Source organism: Apus apus, chromosome 1, assembly GCF_020740795.1.
Source record: "Apus apus isolate bApuApu2 chromosome 1, bApuApu2.pri.cur, whole genome shotgun sequence".
Lineage (NCBI taxonomy): Eukaryota > Metazoa > Chordata > Aves > Apodiformes > Apodidae > Apus > Apus apus.
The window spans coordinates 7,863,865-7,882,857 of record NC_067282.1 but is presented as its reverse complement, the minus strand read 5'-3'; the positions used below and the strand labels follow the sequence as shown (position 1 = coordinate 7,882,857).

Genomic DNA, 18,993 nt, shown 5'->3' with positions numbered 1-18,993 from the left:
TATGTCCATGCAAGTTTCTCAGACAGAAAATCATTTGCTGTCCCTCTTTGCTTTTTGAGTTTTTCATTTTTCTGCCTTGTCAATTTGACAAATTCAATCTTTGCCAATGAAGTATTTTCAAGAAAGAAGAATCTGTGGAGAGATGTAATGTATTCTAGATCACTAAGTGGTCATACAAACCTGGTGATGCACGTGTAAGTCTGGACAACACTAAGAATACAAAGTTGATCTAACATTTTTATTTTCTAAATTAAAGGGGTTTTTTGTTTTGGTTTTGATTTGTTGTTTTGCTGGGGTTTTTTTAACATGGTATTTAACTATGCTTCTGTGTTTAGTGGTTAAGTAATTGAGGATGTGGGATAATGGAGAGAGAGGTTTTGAGGAAATGCTTTAGGAAAGACAGTGCTTTGAAATGTGCATATTAAGATTTGCATATATGCATATTTCATCTTCTAGACTATATAATAAATTTTGAGAATAAAATTAATGTCCCATGGAGCCTCAAAGTCTACTTCTGACCTTTTCCATTGCAAATTCTGAAATTCTGTGTACGTGTGACTTCCAGCTCTTCCAAGTCTTTGTGAGCTCTCAGTGAGGATGGTGGAGCTGGTCACGCTGGGAAATTTTGCTCCAAGTATCTGCTCACAATGTAGCACTAAGGAGTGTCAGGGCTTGGGAGAACTTTTACTGAGTGAGCCCAACACTGCTTTTTATGAAGCTGCCAAGAACCATCAGTACTAACATCTATCTTTTTGATTTTACTTTTAAGGTATATTGTTCTTATGACATTACAAGACAGGAATGAAAAGCTTTTTTACCGAGTGCTGACCTCTGACATCGAGAGATTCATGCCCATCATTTACACCCCAACGGTTGGCCTGGCTTGTCAGCAGTATGGTTTGGCTTTCAGGAGACCACGGTGAGTTAGAAGACTATTCTTGCCTCATTTTTCAATTTCGTGTGAATGCTTCTTTTGTATCAACAGTCCATCTTTGTGTGGGTGGCCCAAAACATCTAAAACTCGATCCCTCATCAGAAGATGGACTGATGGACCAGCAAGCAGCTCCTTGTGTGTACATTTGATGATGAGCTGGGGAGTGGAGAATAGCTCTGCCTTCTTCCTATAAATGGTGAACAGAGTGGTTTTGTTCTCAAACAGTACTGTACAGTCTGTGCAGCTTAGCTCCAAACAGCTCTCTGAACTTATGGTTGCACCCCTCCCCAGCTGCTGTCTCAGGAGCACCGAGCGCCTTCTGCAGTGTTGCCATTTGAGTAATTGCTGGATTTGGGGTACATTGTGCTCATTCTGAACTTTTGTATGCACTTCCACAAACCACCCTGCAGGAATCGTTTTCATAGGAGATGATGCTCTGCATCAGTGCCTTCCTTGCTGCTCAGAACAGTTACTGTGTAAATTCATGGAACATTAAACACTATGTACCATGTTGGAAGGCTCTGTTCCACCTAATTCTTTTTAATGATTAATGTTTAGATGTAGCCCTCGTTAGCATTCTGAAATAAATGTTTTTCCTAGCCTGAAAATTCAAAGGTGAGGTTCAGTTTTCTTTGCAAGCTTTTAAATTTTTGTATCCTTGAAATGTACCAATAGTCAGGTAAAAACTTTAGCTTTGCTATAGAATAGAATAATACTGGTTTAAAAGCATTTCATGACCATGAGATGAACCTGCAGTTTCATCTGAGAGTAGTGTGATAGATGAGGAAGCTGAGGCAAGTTCTACTAACTGACTTAAGGTCAAAATGGGGACCCTGAGGCAGACTATGAAAATGTAAGGGCTCTGTAGGCAGATGATGAATAATATATTATGGATAATCTTATATTGGCAAACATGTTTGCATCCTGTTTATCATCAAAATTCCTAGTAAAGCTCCTGTATCCCTTCACATGAGGTGCTCCTCAGCATTGGTTTTTGATTTGTATCTAGCCCAGGTAATTGTGTTCTGTTCCCTGATAACCAACTTCTGGATCTGCTGGGCTGTGGTGGAGTCATTCATCTAGTCAAGCCTTGGTCATATCCGCTGCTCCTCAGTGTGCAGGAGGAAACCAGAAAAGGAATTGTCCTTTGTACAGGCAGAGGACACTTACTTCTTCTGGGCAGGAGTAAAAGGTAGCAGAGATAAGAGAAGTGTTGAGCTGTGAGCGCTGTCAGGCAAGGAGGAGCACACTGCAGGTTCTTAGCTCGTCAAGATGCCACTGTATCTTTGCCTTCAGTCTGCCTTTACCTTGCAAGAAGTTCAAACAGTATTTGAGAGCTTTGCTTTTTTTATTTTCCATCCCTATTGTTATTCTCAGGAAAACAGGGGTGACATTCCTTATACTGGACAGTCTGCAGTTGTTGCTGTTGGAGAAATCCCCTTCCTGTAACTCAATTATTTCCAACGTTTTAAACACACAGTATTTTACCAATGTGGTAAGAACATCTGTTATTGTCTGACAGTTCTGCTATTGAACTTGGGCTTGGAGCTGTTCAGGATTCCAGCCTGTGGCTTCTACAGGGAAGGGCAAACTGTCATGTACATGTTCAGTACACTGAATTTCCCATGACAGGGAGTTTGTTTCTCTGCAGATGTAGAGTGAATTTCAGCCTAGCCTCAGGTCTGGTTTTAATCGAGGTTGTTTTAACAAAAGAGTGGTTTTGTTCCCTAGAGAAAAAAGCTATTGTATCATTTAAAGCTATGAGATTAAAATGAGAAGCATTCATATGTGCTTTTTTGTAGATCTGACTCGTATTGTCTTGCAGTATGTATTTCCTCTTCTGGAGCATATTATGCATACAAGGGTTGTCAAGCACTGGAACAGGCTGCCCAGAGTCACCATCCCTGGAGGATTTAAAAGCTGTGCAGATGTGGTGCTTAGGGACATGGTTTAGTGGTGGACTTGGATGTGTTAGGTTTATGGTTGGAATCAGTGATCTTAAGGGTCTTTTCCAGCCAAAATTATTCCATGTACATCAGGAACCAGACTATAAGACACTTAGTTCAGGGTAAGATGCTGACACTTTCTGCTAGAATCATTGAAACCTGCAGATTTGGGGAGCTCAGCAATTAATATCTAAGTTTCTGTTTCTAGCTCTTCCCATGTTTGTTGTCCTAAGCTGCATCGATAGTCTAGAACGGTGATTCTTCTAACCTAGCTGCATTTGGATCAGAAGGTTTTTAAAACAAAATTATGCCCATGTAAATATATTTCACTGATGGTTTAGGGAGAACGTACCACCTAGAGCTGAGACAATGTCCAAGCTATTTGGTTTTGCTCTGTTGCCACAGATCATTAACTGGTGTCCTGATCATTAACTGTTTTAAATCTGTAATAAAGCTACCCTAGTAGCCCATCCCAGTACTTAACTCTCATATAAATCGAAAGTGGTTTTCCCTTAGTGTATAACCTAAATATATATACCTAAGCATATGACCTAAAGGAAGAGTGTGGCCAGTAAGTCGAGAGAGGTCATTCTCCCCTTCTCCTCTGCCCTGGTGAGGTCACATCTGGAATACTGCATCCATTTCTGGGCTCCCCAGTTCTAGAGAGACAGGGAACTAGTGGAAAGAGTCCAGTGGAGGGCAACAAAGATGACTGGGGGACTGGAGCATCTCCCTTGTGAGGAAAGGCTGAAAGAGCTGAGACTGTTCAGCCTGGAGAAGAGAAGGCTGAGGGGAGACCTTGTTAATGCCTACAAGTATCTAAAGGGTAGGTGCAAAGAGGATGGATTCAGACTCTTCTCAGTAGTTCCCAGTGACAGGATGAGGGGCAATGGGCACAAGTTGGAACACAGGAAGTTCCACTTAAATATGAGGAAAAACTTCTTTTCAGTGAGGGTGACAGAGCCCTGGGACAGGCTGCTCAGGGAGGTTGTGGAGTCCCCTTCTCTGGAGATATTCAGAACCCACCTGAATGCAGTCCTGAGTGATGTGCTGTGGGTGATGCTGCTTTAGCAGGGGAGTTGGACTAGATGATGTCTAGAGGTCCCTTCCAATTCTGGCAATTCTGTGATTCTGTAGATGTTCTTTGCCAATGTCATCCTCTCTCCGGTAGCCTTCTCAGGGTAAAAAAACTGTGATCACATTCAACCTGATGGTTTTCTTGCCAGTAGTTCTTGCTGGTCTCTCCAGGTTGTCCCACTCTGGAGTTTCCTGTTTAGCTCTATTCCTCCTGAAGTGCACCACAAACGAGTGAGCACTGTTTCACTATGGAGGACTGGCAGTGCCAAGGGAACTGGAGCAGTTGGATCTCAGCTTTTGCTAACATGTCCCAGCATGCCCTCACCTTTTTTGCATTCTCTGAGTGATCTGGGCACTGTAATTCATTTTGTCATCTTCTCCCTGTGAAGCTTTTCTTTGACACAATTACCCCACCAGATATGTGCCACTCCACAATTATGCTTTGCATTTCTCTTTGCTATGTGCCCGGCTGTGAACTCTGTCCTGTTGGGTTTAGGTCATCTCTCCAGTGAATCAGTCTTTCTAAACCTGTCCTCAGGACTGCTGCACTTCCCAGCCCAGCTCTTTGGTCAATGGGGAGCTGGTTTGAATGTTTGCTGCAGCAATTACCTTTTCATCCAAACTGTCACATTTAATGCTGTTGATCACGCAAGGGAGATGAGGTGTCTCCGTTTTAAAACACCACATGGTGCTCCAATGTGGATGGACATGCATATATAGCACAGCTTATGGTGAGGAGGCAAGTCTATAGAGTGTTATGCAGTCTTTCTGCAGCCACATCAGCAGCAATTAGTGACCAGTGGACACAATAAGCTTCTTCCCTGTGTTGAGATCTTTCTCAGCCCCATTAGTGTTTGGCTTTATATTTGAAGGTTGAGCCTGGAAAAATTAAAGCTAAGTAACTTGCTTACAAAGCAGTTCTTGCACAAGAGCATCTGAAAATAATCCTATGAGGTCCAGCAGGGCTTCTCTCATCAGAATACATTTATCATTGTTCACATGGCTGCAGATTTTGTTTGCCAGATACTGCTTTCATAATTGTAGGGCTCAATGCCTCTTTTACCTTTCTTGCTCTCTGTACAGGTTCTTAAGTGTGGATTTTTTTTACCTGCTCTTCTGCAGAGCTGGTGTCTGGAGTTGTCCTCCCAGGTCATGGATCCCGCATCCTCTCTGCCAGCAGATGTATCTGCTCTAAATGGGATCAGGCACCTGCTGTTCTTTCCTTTTGAAAAGCTACTCAACCAGTAGTCTTAAAACACAGGTTTTCTCTGTTTACCAGTAGAAAAGTGCTACTTTGGAAAAACAGTCTTGCAAACATGCAGCTCTTGGCATAGAATCATAGAATATGATTCATGCTCATCTTTGATGTCCATAGTATTCCTCCTCCAGCTGATGGGCCAGCCACAGCTCCCAGTGCCTCAGCAGGTTCCTGTCTCTGCCTTCCCCAGACTCCTACTGCCTTTCTTTTCAGGAGTTGCTTAAAATTCTCCAAGCAGGCATTTCCTTTTCTGTGGCTTCAGACTTTTTCTTGTGTGCTGAAAACTTAGGTTTTTAGAACAGCTGCAAGAGAGGAGGAACTATCAAATTATTAACAACAGCATTCTGGCACTGTCCCCTAAAAGCTCTGAAGTTTTTCTGGAAGGTGTCTGTGTTAAATAACATTTTTCCTATCTTGTTTTCCAGACAGTTCCCTGCTCAGTTACTGATATTAATTTATTAAAAGTCATGCAATGAGCATTAAAATCTTCAGGCCCAAGTACAGTGTCATTTTATATTCTGTATTTTTTAAATAAAAAATAGAAATTATTGTGTAATCTGTACGTACAGGTTCAAGTACCAAGCAATTCCACCTCTGTCACACTTACAATAAGGACCCTGTCAAAATCTCTCTCGTCTGTGATAAGACTATCTTAAAAAGGTATGAAAAAAGAACAGCTATGTCCAAAACAAAGTCTCCCTAGCCGTGGACTCTGTCAGCAGCAGTGGCCAGGTGCAGGTACCTCAGAAGGAGAGTAAGACTAGAATTGGTTGATATGCTCATTTCTTGTGGGCTTCTCAGGTTGTGTTCCTCCACAGTTTGTGTCTCAGGATCGTGTGGTCGTAGTTTTGTTAAAAAGTCTGCTGCCACATTTGTCTTCCCAGGTTCTGGAATGGTTTTGAGGAGACTCACATGTATGCACATAGTCAAGGCCAAAGGCCAAACACTGTCCCAACGTGAGAAGGTTTGCATCATGAGCAGATGTAACTCCTTATGCTCAAGGGTGGCCCAAGACTTGGGGAGGTTTCTTGAGTGGCTGTAGAGCTTCAGAGTCTACAGCAGCACATACAACTTTGCAGTCTGTCTCCTGCAATCCATCCCTGGTTATTCACTCCTCCCTTCCACCACCCTTGTGTCTGCACAGATACCCATGCAGCTGGGCAAAGACCTGGTTCAGAAATCAGTCTGGATAGATCCAAGTCTTTTTTGGGCCAAACAAGCACTAAGCCAGGTGGCCAGTTCACCACCAGCTGCAACAGGAGCTGTACTGGCATGTTGAAAGGGATGTGTAAAAGCAAGAGCAGGCTGCTGAAGGCAAGGGGAGAGCAGGTTTCCTTGTTTTCAGCACCACTGATAACATAATTGTAGGTTCAAGGAAAGGACAGGTTACCCTTGGTACATGGGCCTTAGAAGTTTCTGCTTTTCAAAGCCTGGGGATCCTTTATGCTCATTAGAAATTATGTAGGGGGAAGAAATGAAACAGAGCAGGGCTTGCAACTTTCTGAGACACTAAAAGAGGGAAGGAAGAAGGAATCCATGTGTTTTGATCTCATTAACAGAGTCACTGTTATCTTAGGAAATGCTTCTACGAGCCCTAAAAGCTTTGAGACTGTGAGAGTCCTTTTTGCTTTAGAGTGAAGTTACAAAGTCCTCTACTTTGTTGATGAAAAGATGAAAAGATGAGTCCTACTCATCTTTTGGCATCTCCTGAGAGCAGGACTGGAACAGGTTGGTGCATCTCCACTGGAAAAAAAACTTGCTTAAGTTCACTCGCCTTTTCTGGAGACATAAATATCCTCAAGAACTGGTTGCACAACAATGAGAAACACGTTGGGGTGAAGCTGAATGTGGAGAATGGAAGCTAACAGGATGCAGATGGTGTGAAAATTAAGTCTGACAGGATAATGATCTGTGTCTCTGATGAAAAATGAGCAAGTGAAACATCGGTCAATCTAGAGAGTTGTCTTGTCAACAGGTCTGGCTCTGCTGAGGCTTTTTATTTAAATGGTGTTGTGGGGTCTGAGCAGTAGGAGTGAAAGTTACCTGCCATTTTTAGACAGTTTAAACCCAAACCAAATGGAAATTAGAAGAAAGGTGTAAATCCCATAGACTTCTGGGCATATGGAGAGAAGAGCTGGTGCTGGCTGTGGCCTGAGGTACCGTGAACACTCCGAGAGTGGTATGGACACTGTTGGGACTGTGAGGCTGTGCCAGGGTTATTAAATTGAGGTGGGAATGAAAAAGGACTTTGATCCCTTCTTCCCTTTGAAAAACAGTCAGGGTTCCTTCCACATCTCCAGACTTTTATCCTCTCTCCCTTACTTTTCCTGAACAAAATGTATGTGCAGTGCCTCTAACACTCAAGAGGAACTTCATAGGCATGAGGTAAAATCTCACACTGAAGTTAACATCAAAGTCTCACATTAATTAATGAAATTCAGGCTTTCCCCCTCTCTCAGAGGGGATTTGGATTTCAGTCTGTTGAAATTCCCCGATTTACCAGCAGAAGCTCAAAGGAAGAGGTGGAGCTGGCCAAAAGAAAGAAGTTGACCTGGTGAAGGAAATTCAAGAGGATGTGTTCACATTTAATCTGGCATCAATCTATGCTGCTGCCACAAGGAACAACCCCACCTTAAACAAAAAAAAATGCCAAAGACAGGGAGGAGGAAAGATAATTTCTTAGAACTATGAATACCAGGATGTAATTTGGAGGGGAAATAACACTGACTGTCCTGAAAACCTTGAACAGCAATATCCATTGGGCTGTAGGACTGTGCACATGATCTGGGGACATTTTCTTGAGGACTAATTCTCTTCTTTAACTGCTTTGTTTATGGAGTATTTATATAAATAAACAATATCATTTTATTATATAACTTACATTAATTTATATATGCCACTGCAAGGTATCTGTGAGATGCTGTCTCATGTTGCTGAATAACAACTGTGTCAGAGTTAACTACCTAGCACCCTTATCCTCTAATAACAGGGCATCCATTTGTAATGGTGTTGGTCGATGAAAAGCTAGACATCACTCAGCAATGTGCACTCACAGCCCAGAAATCCAACTGCATCCTGGGCTGCCTGAAAAGAAGCATGGCCAGCAGGGCAAGGGAGGTGATCCTGCCCCGCTACTCCGCACTCGTGAGACTCCACATGGAGTACTGTGTCCAGCTCTGGAGCCCTCAACACAGGAAGGACATGGAGCTCTTGGAAGTCCAGAGAAGGGCCACAAAGATGATCTGAGGGCTGGAGCACCTCTCTTATGAAGACAGGCTGAGAGAAGTGGGGTTGTTCAGCTTGGAGAAGTCTCTGAGGAGACCTTAGAGCACCTTCCAGTACCTGAAGGGGCTACAGGAAAGCTGGGGAGAGGCTTTTTACAAGGGTATGTAGGGATAGGCCAAGGGGTAATGGTTTCAAACTGGAACAGAGTAAGTTTGGGTTAGACATTAGAAATAAATCCTTTAGTATGAGGGTGGTGAGACACTGGCACAGGATGCCCAGGGAGGTTGTAGAAGCCCCATCCCTGGAGGTGTTCAAAGCCAGGTTACATGGGGCTTTGAGCAACCTGTCTAGTGGGAGGTGTCCCTGCCCATGGCAGGGGGGTTGCAACCAGTTTATCTTTAAGGTCCCTTGCAACCCAAACCATTCTCTGATTCTATTATTTCTGAAATAGAAGAGAAATCCACAAACAGCATCAAGAGCTGTTTTGCATTTGTGAAAGACCTTCCTGATGGGTCTGCATGGAGCAAGGGCTTCTGTGTTTTGATACTGTAATTCTTACCCTCCTTGGGGTTTGCTGTGTTTTGTTGTTTGTTTTTTTATAACTCTGTGTGCAGATACACCTTTCAAACATTTTGACCAGGCAAGCCACATACATCTTCAGGACATGATTGTGGAAGACTTGCTGTAAAAGCTGCTTGTATTTTCTCTGTTTGCTCCAGTTTATGGCAAAAGTTTGTTGTTTTTGTTTTTGTTTTGTTTTGTTTTTTTCATTTATTCTGTCTTGCATTCGCTAAGACAGAATATGCCAGGTTAGATGTATCTGAAAGCTGACTGCTCTGCTATTGTCAATATAATATTTCTTTGTCAAAATTTGTTCTAATTCTGTGTTCATTCTTGAGGCTCCCTGCAGTGCACTTGAAAAGTGAAAGTGTGGGTCTTGGAAGAATTGGCACAGGTGGGATGAAAATATAATCAGGGTAGGACTTAATTTAACTTCCCAGGGATTTTTGATTCCACCTTAACCTCTTTACTATCTAGTAAAACACAACACATTATGTGCTTATCAGTGAAAACAGGTAAGGGCTCCTATGATCAGCATCACTGAGCAACAGCAGTGATTGTCCATCTCAACATGTTTCTTTTTGCAACCCTGCAATCTTCCAGTTACTGAGATACTGCCAGGATCCAACATAGAGGCAGGTTTAGGAGTAAGCGTCCAAAATGGCAGAGAAAAATCAGGACTGAGATGGATTTTCCTATAGATTTCCCTCTTTTTTTGCTGGAGGGCTTCAAGACCCTTGAGCATGATGAGCTTAAATACAGCAAAGGATACTGCAGCCCCAAGTTAGATGGGGCTCTGAGCAACCTGACCTAGTGGGAGGTGTCCCTGCCCATGCAGGGGGGTTGGGACTAGATGATCTTTAAAATCACTTCCAACCCAAACCATTCAATGGTCCTATGAATTTGGGAAATGCCCACGCTTGCCAGTTGGTGGGATCTCTGGGTGGTGGAGTCTTATGTCTCCAGGACACTGGAAAAAATTGGTTCCTGAAATTTTCAAATACAAGTGGGGTTTAACCACTGAATTATGCTATGACATGGTTTGGCTAAACCAAAGAAACCAGTCCTGAGAATCCAGCAGGGACAAGCAGCTGCTGACAAGCCAAGTGCAACAAGGGTCTGTTTGCCTCCTCCATTAATGCTAGATTGTGGATAGCAGAGATTCTTTGGGGACCTGGTGCCAACCCTCTGCATTTTTACATTGCTGCATAATGACCAATTACAGTAGTTACTGAGCTGGTCTTTCTACATTTACTTACCCATGCAGAGGAAGAAGAAGCTACTTCAGGCCATTCTCTGACTAGCAGAACCAACAAATCCAGAATTCCTCCTGATTTCTGTCCACTGTCCCCTAACACATCCTTTTTGCAATACCTTCTGTTCCCTTTTCCATCACTGTCATCCCTTTCATCCCTTCTCCATATCCACCCATGTTCCACCACAGCCACCCAAGCCAGCCCTTTCTTCTCCCCTTACCTCTCCTCTTCTTTAGGGAGCAGTGGGCACAGTTTTGGGTGCTCTGCTTGCTGTCCCTCTGGTTTCCTATCTGTGCCCTTTTGATCCTACCCCATAACCATTCCTTTTTTTCATTTGGTTTCCTCTACAGCCAGCTTTTTCCTCCTTCTCTCTGCCTTCTGCTTAGTCCTGCAGCCCAGGAAGGCTCTGAGGTTTTGCTTGGGCTCAGTGAGGATTTAAGTGTGAAGCAGCACATGTTGTGTCTAACTGCAAGCTATCTTTTTGACCAGCTGTCAGAATAATAGTCAGAGGAAGGTCTGTATTTCTGTCCCCAGAGTGGTGGGGACATTAATTCTTTTCCCTTTATCTCAACAGTAATTTCCATTAAAGGGTGTAGGAACAAACATCTTTGAGACCTTTGCCTTTCTGATAAATTTGCTTGAAATGAGCTAGCAGTTAAGAGAGGACACAGAGTAATGGTATAAACTACCTTTTCCTGAGAAATAAACTGCTAAAAATAGTGCTGGGTGTTAATAATTTGGCAGATTAGGAGATGGATCTGAACAATTTGCTTTGGGCTCCGATCTGAACCTTCCTGCTGTGGCAGGGATTGGACTGTGCCAAAGAACTGGGGGGGCTGCAGCTTCCCCTGGAGCCTCTGTGCATTAAGTCTTTCTGTTCCTGATCTTTGGCAGTTTCCTATAGCTTAGCTGCTTGCTGTCCCTCAGGATTGTGTAGATTTCCCCTTGTGGTTTTGAGGGGTTGGTGTGATTTAGTGAATCTTTCATAATTATACCTTGGAGCCTGCATATTCTGGCACTCACACTGAATTTTGGTTTTCTTGCCTAAAATAAATGATGACAACTTTAAGGACATTCATAATATTAATGTAATCATTCATCTTGCAGATTATTTGAAATTAAATCTTGTAGTCTACTTAAATTATAGGATATTGCCTTATAGATCTCTGTATAGATTTCATTAACAGTTGATTGTACTTGGTTTCCATTATTCTTTCATCAGTACCTCAGAGTGTGTTCAGCATCCTACAATTTACAAAGGAAATTATCTAAAAACAACAAAAAGTTCTTGGCTTTCATTATAAACAAATCTGTAAAATAGCTGATGGATCACCACAGAGATTTTGTCCAATTTGATGATTAATTGTAGTGTGTGTAGACAAATCAGTGCATGCTAGCACATTCTTTCTTTCCAAAGCCTGTAGCCCACAGGCATTTCTAATCTCAAGCTCCCTAAAAGAGCCAAGCAATTTCAAAGTTTATTTTGTTGTTCTGAAAACTCTTGTCCTGCTCTGGCAGAGATCTGAACCAAGAAAAAAAAATCAACAGTAGGGGTGCAGCTGGTTGAAATGTCTCACAGGGCTCATATTGCTCAACCTGTCAGTTTTGTATATGAGTCTTGAGAGTGTAAATAAATAAAAGGAAACATAGGGCTTGAGTGCAGCCACATTTTACAGCATCTCTAGCACAGCTTGGCCTTCAGTGCAGACTGGGTCCTCCAGCCATTTCTTCTGGCAAAGCAGTGACAATTATCTGTGGTTAGCATGCAATGAAAGCCAAGGCCACCAGCTGATCTCTCCCTCACGTGTATCCCCTTTGCAGCTGTAGGCAGCCAAAATACCTACCAGTCATCTGGGCTTGGGACATAATTCAACCTAACTCAAAAGGGCACAGAGCAGCATGCAGCAGCAGTTGACAAGCCAACTTGTCTTTTTCTTAACTGAGTGTAAAGGTAATTTTGCCAGGTGAACCTCAATGTTATTCTGAGACAGTCTTGCCCAAAGCTTTCCAAGAGCATCATGCCTTTATGTAAGGCAATGGCTGTGATCACTGCAGAAGGTCAGCTTGTGCCATTGCCTGTCAGAGCCCTTTCCTGTGCAACCTCCTCTCTCTGTGTAGGTTCCTGACCACTGCCTCACAATTTTTCATCATTGTTCAGCAGTGACCTGGTGAGGCTTGCATGGTCCTGGGCAGTGCTGGATTAACGGTTGGGCTTGATCATCTTAAAGGTCTTTTCCTACCAAAATGATTCTGTGAGTCTGTGATTGTATATTGGCAAAGATCTGACTCACCTCTTTTGTCTGTTGCTTTTTTAAAGCACTTTTGTTTGTTGACTTTTTAAGCAATGGCTTCCCATGGACTTCCTACCCATTCTGAGGGAAGCCCAGGCCTTCCTAAGTCAAAATGCTCAAGGACTTTTAAGTGGGCAGGATTTCATTGCTTTCAGGTTGTGCTTAACCTTTGTCCTGGGCATTTTTGTTCTGAAAAATGAGCCTTTCCTGTCCAGACGAAAACATTGAATCATGTTGCCTGCCTGTTTGATACAGGTGAATATATTCATTTTCTCAGTGTTTTATCCTCTCAGTATTTTATCCTTCCCAGTAGTTTTATCCTCTCCTTGCTTGTGGATCAAGTTGCCCTTACAGCACCCAGACTTAAAATTAATAAGTGGAAAGAAAATGAAACCAAAAGCCTGAGTTTTGTTGCCATATTTGTGGTTTAGTCTTGTAATCCATTGCACTCCGATACAGCAGCACAGCCACAAGAAGCCAGACTCTTTCCAAGGTCCCTTCCTTGTCTTGGAGGACAGCAGTGTCTATGTATCTGGAGAACAGATACTATTTTTATTTCCTTCCCTTCATCAGTCACTCTTCTCAGGAACAAGTAATCATATAAGTCAAAGACTGATAGCCCATGAAACAAGACACTTCTGATGTTTCTTTTCTGAGATCCAGTAAAGAAGACTGGTGGACTGATTGCTGTGCACAAAGCATGTGGAACTTGCACTTGAGTTTTTTGTGTTCTTAATGCTTTATACCAAACCCTGATGTATTCGGATTGCATGGCAAGGTTTTGGTAGCCCAGGGGCTACAGGGGTAGCCTTCTCACTTCTGTGAGAAGCTGCTAGAAGCTTCCATCATGTCTCACAGAGCCAATGCCAGCTGGCTCAAACACAGCCCCCATCGCTGGCCAAGGGTGAGCCCATCAGTGACAGTGGTAGCACCTCTGGGATGATATATTTAAGAATGAAGGGGGGGGGTGGGGGAGCAGGGAGGATCTACACAACAGCAATTGCAGCTGGAGAGAGGAGTGAGAATATGTGAGACCAACAACTCTGCAGACACCAAGGCCAGTGATGAAGGAGGGGCCCGAGGTGCTTTCAAGCGCCAGAGCAGAGATTCCCCTACAGCCCAGGGAGAGCACCATGGTGAGGCAGGCTGTCCCCCTGCAGCCTGTGGAGGTCCACAGTGGAGCAGATATCCACCTGCAGCCATGGAGAACCCCATGCTGGAGCAGGTGGATGCCCAAAGGAGGCTGTGAGCTCATGGGAAGCCCCTGCTAGAGCAGGCTTCTGGCAGGACCTGTGGCCCTGTGGAGAGAAGAGTCCATGGTGGAGCAGGTTTGCTGGCAGGACATGTGGCCTTGTGGGCAACCCAGACTGGAGCAGTCTGTTCCTGAAGGACTGCACCCTGTAAAAGCGATCTATGCTGGCGAAGTTTGTAAAGAACTGTAGGAGGAGGAGTTTGTGGAAGACTGTCTCCCGTGGGAGGGACCCCACACTGGAGCAGGAGAAGAGTGTGAGGAGTCCTCCTCTGAGGAGGAAGGAGCAGCAGAAACAACATGTGAAGAACTGACCACAACCCCTAATCCTCATCCCCCTGCACTGCTGAGGGGAAGGAGGTAGAGAAGTCAGGAATGAAGTTGAGCCTGGGAGGAAGGAAGGTGTGAAGGTGGAGAGAAGGTGCTTTAGATTTGGGTTTAGTTCCTATTACCCTTCTCTGATTTGATTGGTAATAAATTAAAACTAATTTACCAAGCTGAGTCTGTTTTGCCCACGACAGTAACTACTGAGCAATCTTTCTGTCCTTATCTCAGCCCAGGAGCCTTTTCCTTATATTTTCTCTGCGCTGTCCAGCTAAGGGGGGGAATGATGGAGCAGCTTGATGGACACCTGGAATCCAGCCAGAGTCAACCCACCACACCTGAGCAAGCCTGACCCTTGCAGTATCTGTGAATACTGGTTAATGCATAAATACATTCCTCCCTTACTGTGCAATTATCTTTTTCTTCAGAGAGGAGTCCTTTTAGAGGAGTGACGGAGGAAAAGAAGGATGAAATTGCATTGGTTGTGTGGGGTTTTTTGTGCTTTTCCAGCCCTGTGAACACTGTCTCTTTTCCTCCATGGGGACATAAATACCATACAGCTCTCCTCAGCTATCCTGTCTCATCTAGCAAGGGAGAGTCACATGAAGCATGGCATAGGGTCCTTTTTGCTTGGTGTTAGTATACAAATCAGTGACATAGTGCCATCACCTCTTCTGCTCTTCTGTGGTTTTTGACCTGGATGGTAAAGTCAGTGGATCTAATTGCTGCCTGTTATTCATATATGATAAGTTTAAAGAGGCCACTAATTTTATAGATGTAAACAGGCAACTGAAGGCATAGGAGTGCTACCCAAAACTACAGCACAGGACAAGACTAAGGCTATAAGAGGACCATAGCACTGGCCAAAGTGGTTTTAGATGGAGTCTGGTAAAGCAAAGGCATTGATTGCACTGGATTCTTGCTTGATTGCATGTCAGAGGCAGCAGTAAGTCTAGGAAAGAGGGGCAAGACAGCACCAGGAAGGTTGCAAACAGAGCCACTGAAGCACTGGTTGTTTCCAAGGAAAAGCTATCAGGGAGAGGGAGGGAGGCTTTGGGGCAGAAGGGAATTGAGGACAGATTTGAGGCTGTGAGGAAAGCATATTTTCACTCCCCTTAGAGTTTTGGGAAATGAAGCTTTGGGCATTCGCTGTAAATAAACACGAGTGGTCTAAAGATAGCACTTCTGCCTCTATCATGCAGCGTTTCTTCTAAGGGAAAATAGCTCACAAGGCAGCATTGCTAACCAAAGGGGAACACCACTTCGCCTTTTTGAAGAAGTAACTGCTCATTGAATGAAGGCATTAAAGAATATTTTTGTTTCCTAATACCTGAGACATGTTAAAACTTGTCGCTTCCCAAATGCCTTAAAGAAATTAATGTTATTCTAAAAAGCCATCACTAGTATCTGGCATTGCTTTCTCTAGGCATCAAATGTGTCCTGTCTCCCTTGTCCCTGAACACTTTCTAAAATGAGCCTTGTCATTCTGGGATTGACTTCATCATGGGTCTTTCAAAATGCCAATAGGTTGGTCAAGATCTAACCAGTACTGAGCACCACAGCTGTGTAGCTTTATAATTCCTGGAGCACTTCCATGAACTCAGACAGAAAAAAATCAGAAAAGAAAATAATGAGGCTTGAGAAGAGGTGTTTTGTGGTGTAGCTGAAGATATTAACCCCTTTGACAGATTCTGCAATGATGATCTGCAGTCTGCTGGATCCTGCAGTCCAGTTTGGGCAGCTTGACTTGACCCTCTGAAATCCAGATAGAGCTGCTATCTCAGTTATAAACTGAGAAGTTTTAACACTCCTCAAAGTTTCCTGTAACCTTACACTGGCACAATGAAGTCTAGTCTGACTTCCACCATAACTAAAGGCAGCTAGAGTGAAACCTGTGATGTTAATGGACTAATAACTCTGAAACCCTAATGAAAGCACGTTGGAGCACTCCCCCCTCTGAGTTACCCCCACAAAGTAACTGCTCTCTGCAGGTTACTGTTTAGCCAGAAATAGTGGTATAGTGTGTACATTCTGGCTTGACTTTGCTGGAGCAGTTAATTTTTACTAACCTCTGTTTCTTGTATTTTAATCCCCATGCATATGTGTTCAGCTTCCAGCTAACTGTGGACATGGCTTCTTCTCTGTGGGGGGATGAAGATACACTAACCCTATGTAGCATGGCAAGATCCGGGGCACAAGTGAGTCTTCCAGTCCAGAAAACAGAGATGTGTGTTTGCTCCACACAGTGCCCATGTAATATGACTTGATCAAAATAACTCCTCTTTTTAGCATTTTAATTGAATATTGCTTACTGAGTCCCAAGGGGATTAAAGTATTGCTGCCTCATTGTCTTTTTGCTTCTCTAAAGCAATTTATCAAATATAATCCCAGGAGTGATGGAGAAGGCACAATGGTAGAGGCAGCATATGTTGCATTCTCTGTTCAGAATGCTTAGGCTACACATTTTCCTCTGAAAAACCAAGTTGATTGGTTTTGTTGCTGCTTGAATGTTTCTTATTCACTACCTATCCACATAGACCAGCCTGTTCTTATTAGTATTCAGAGCCAACCTTGCTGTCCTCAAAGGCACAAATCAGTTTTTGCTCCTGTTACCTCTCCTATAAGGTATGTACCCTTGAGCTGCTGCTCTTCACTGTTTGGTCATCAGCAAACCTTTTCCTGAGTTCAGCTTGTGGAGCTTGTCTGTTCCTTCTGCCTGCTTTCACAAGGGATTTTAGGAAAGATTAAACTTCTGCCAATTTGGGGTATCTTATTTCAACATGTTGGCCAGCTCACTTGCATTGTTTCATGCATGTGACAGCCAAGATAAGCAGCTAGGGCTATGGATCTGGTCAATGGCATGGCCTGAAGGGAGAATGGATGTGTGTTGTAACCATTTTATTTTTAGCAAAGGATCCAGAGAAGTCAGGGTACTCAGTTGGAGGGCTTGCTTAACATCAAATGAACATAATATTAGGGAACAAAAAAGGAGGGACCTTTTACAATGGCATGTAGTGATAAGACATAGGGGAATGGCTTTAAATGGAAGAGGGGAGATTTAGGCTAGACATAAGGAATAAATTCTTCACTGCAAGGGTGGTGAGACATTGGCAAAGGTTTCCCAGGGAAGTTGTGGATGTCCCATCCCTGGAAGTGTTCAAGACCAGGTTGGATGCGGCTTTGAGCAGCCTGGTGCAGTGGGAGGTGTTCCTGCCCACGCAGGGGGAGTTGGAACCAGATGATCTTTAAGGTCCCTTCCAACCCAAACCACTCTATGATTCTATGAAATTCTGGGAGGAATGCCTCTCCGTGCTTGGTTCTCAGGCACTGACCTGGCTATCTAAGGCAAGCCAAACATGATGTGTTGATAGCCATGAGAACCCTTCTCCCAAGTAACATAGTGGGAGCAGTCATGAAATTTTGGAAGACCAAGGCTGAACTCTGTCTGCTGCTGGATTTGGAACAGGGAAATCAGCCCAGTGCCCTCCAGAGAGGTCAGAGAAAGGAGTTGTTCAGAGGCAGTAGGTATCTGCCCTCTCCCCTTTGTATGAAACGACTAACAATTCACCAAGCTGCAGGGCCAGTGGTGGGTAGACAGTTGGATTCCATCTTCTGCTGTGATCACTAGATGTCTTTCGAAGGTTAAATAGCTGGTGGACTCCCTTCAGCACTGAAGAGATGTGAACATCTGAGACACACAGCTAGACACTGAAGTAATAGTTGTCTTTATTATACGTGGAAAATGTTACATTAAAACTACAGAACGCTTTTTAAAAGCACGTCATGACTTGCAGTATCTGCAATGATGTTACTAATGTGTGCTTTTATTTCCTGGTTAATGACTAAACATAGATGGCAGCAGTACAGTACCTCTTTTTCATGAAGATGAACATCTGTGAATACTGCCTTTGAGATAGGCCATGTGTATGGGATTAGTTTGTTGGTTACTGGGCACAGTTTTAAATAATTATGCTGAATAAACGAACCATTACTTTCCTTTTTTTTTTTTCTTTTGCATTTCTGATCTTTCTTTGTGATTGTGACTTGATCAGTGTTGAAGTCAGCACTTTTATTTTTCTTCTTTTCAAAGTAAAGGGCTTTTTCATTAGCATTCCCACAGTTAACTGTGGGAAGATATCTGCCCCTCCTGGAAAAGTCTTGTGGGAGAAGTCCTTGCTATAGAGAGTAACCCAATTATGTCTGATTAATCATCACTCATATGGACTCACAATGGAAGTTGTTTTCAGCCTCCTCTAAAAATGAGACTTTTTCTAGCTAATATTTCAGATTAGAACCCCAAACCATGAACTGATCTGAACTTACTGGGGCTGAAGATGTAAGCAGCAGAAATGCATTTCTCCATTGTTCCAGCTGATACTAATCACTGGTACAACTCCAGCTTTTGTGAGCAGATAACAAGGCAAGGAAAATGGGTGTCTCCATTTGCCAAGGAGAGTCCTCGAGTTAGATTTGTGCTGATTAGAGAGCACTGGGAGCAGCATGAACAGTTCCCCCTGAGATAAATACGGAGGAGGTGGTTTCTTTGGGGTTAGTGCTATCTAAAAGTAGCTTCAAAAAATCCCAAAATATCTGAGCAGAGATCAGTCAATGGGAAGAACACTATCCTGGATATTGGAAGAATCTCTGTGAAGGATGCTATTTTTGTAACAGCAGATTTAAACCAGGTTTCAAGAATGCTGTCTTCAGGTTCCTAATTTTATTAAAAAGAAGGGATTTTTGTTTAGACCTTGAAGACCTTTGGGTTCAGTAGTGATTAGTCCTAGTGCAATCAGGCATTCTATTGTCCATGCAAAAACTTCATACTGAGGTTTCATCCACACAATTTTCTGTTTCACTTCTCATATTTTTTGG

General features: G+C 43.3%; 1 protein-coding gene across 2 annotated transcripts in view; it reads left to right on the top strand.

Moving 5' to 3' along the window:
• Positions 1 to 18,993, top strand: part of ME3 (malic enzyme 3) — a 131,677-nt gene that overhangs the window by 69,409 nt on the left and 43,275 nt on the right. For both annotated transcript variants that reach the window (XM_051620751.1, XM_051620741.1), the window contains exon 3: positions 770 to 919. In XM_051620751.1, the coding sequence (XP_051476711.1) occupies positions 770 to 919 (150 nt within the window). The remainder of the gene's footprint in view (positions 1 to 769; positions 920 to 18,993) is intronic.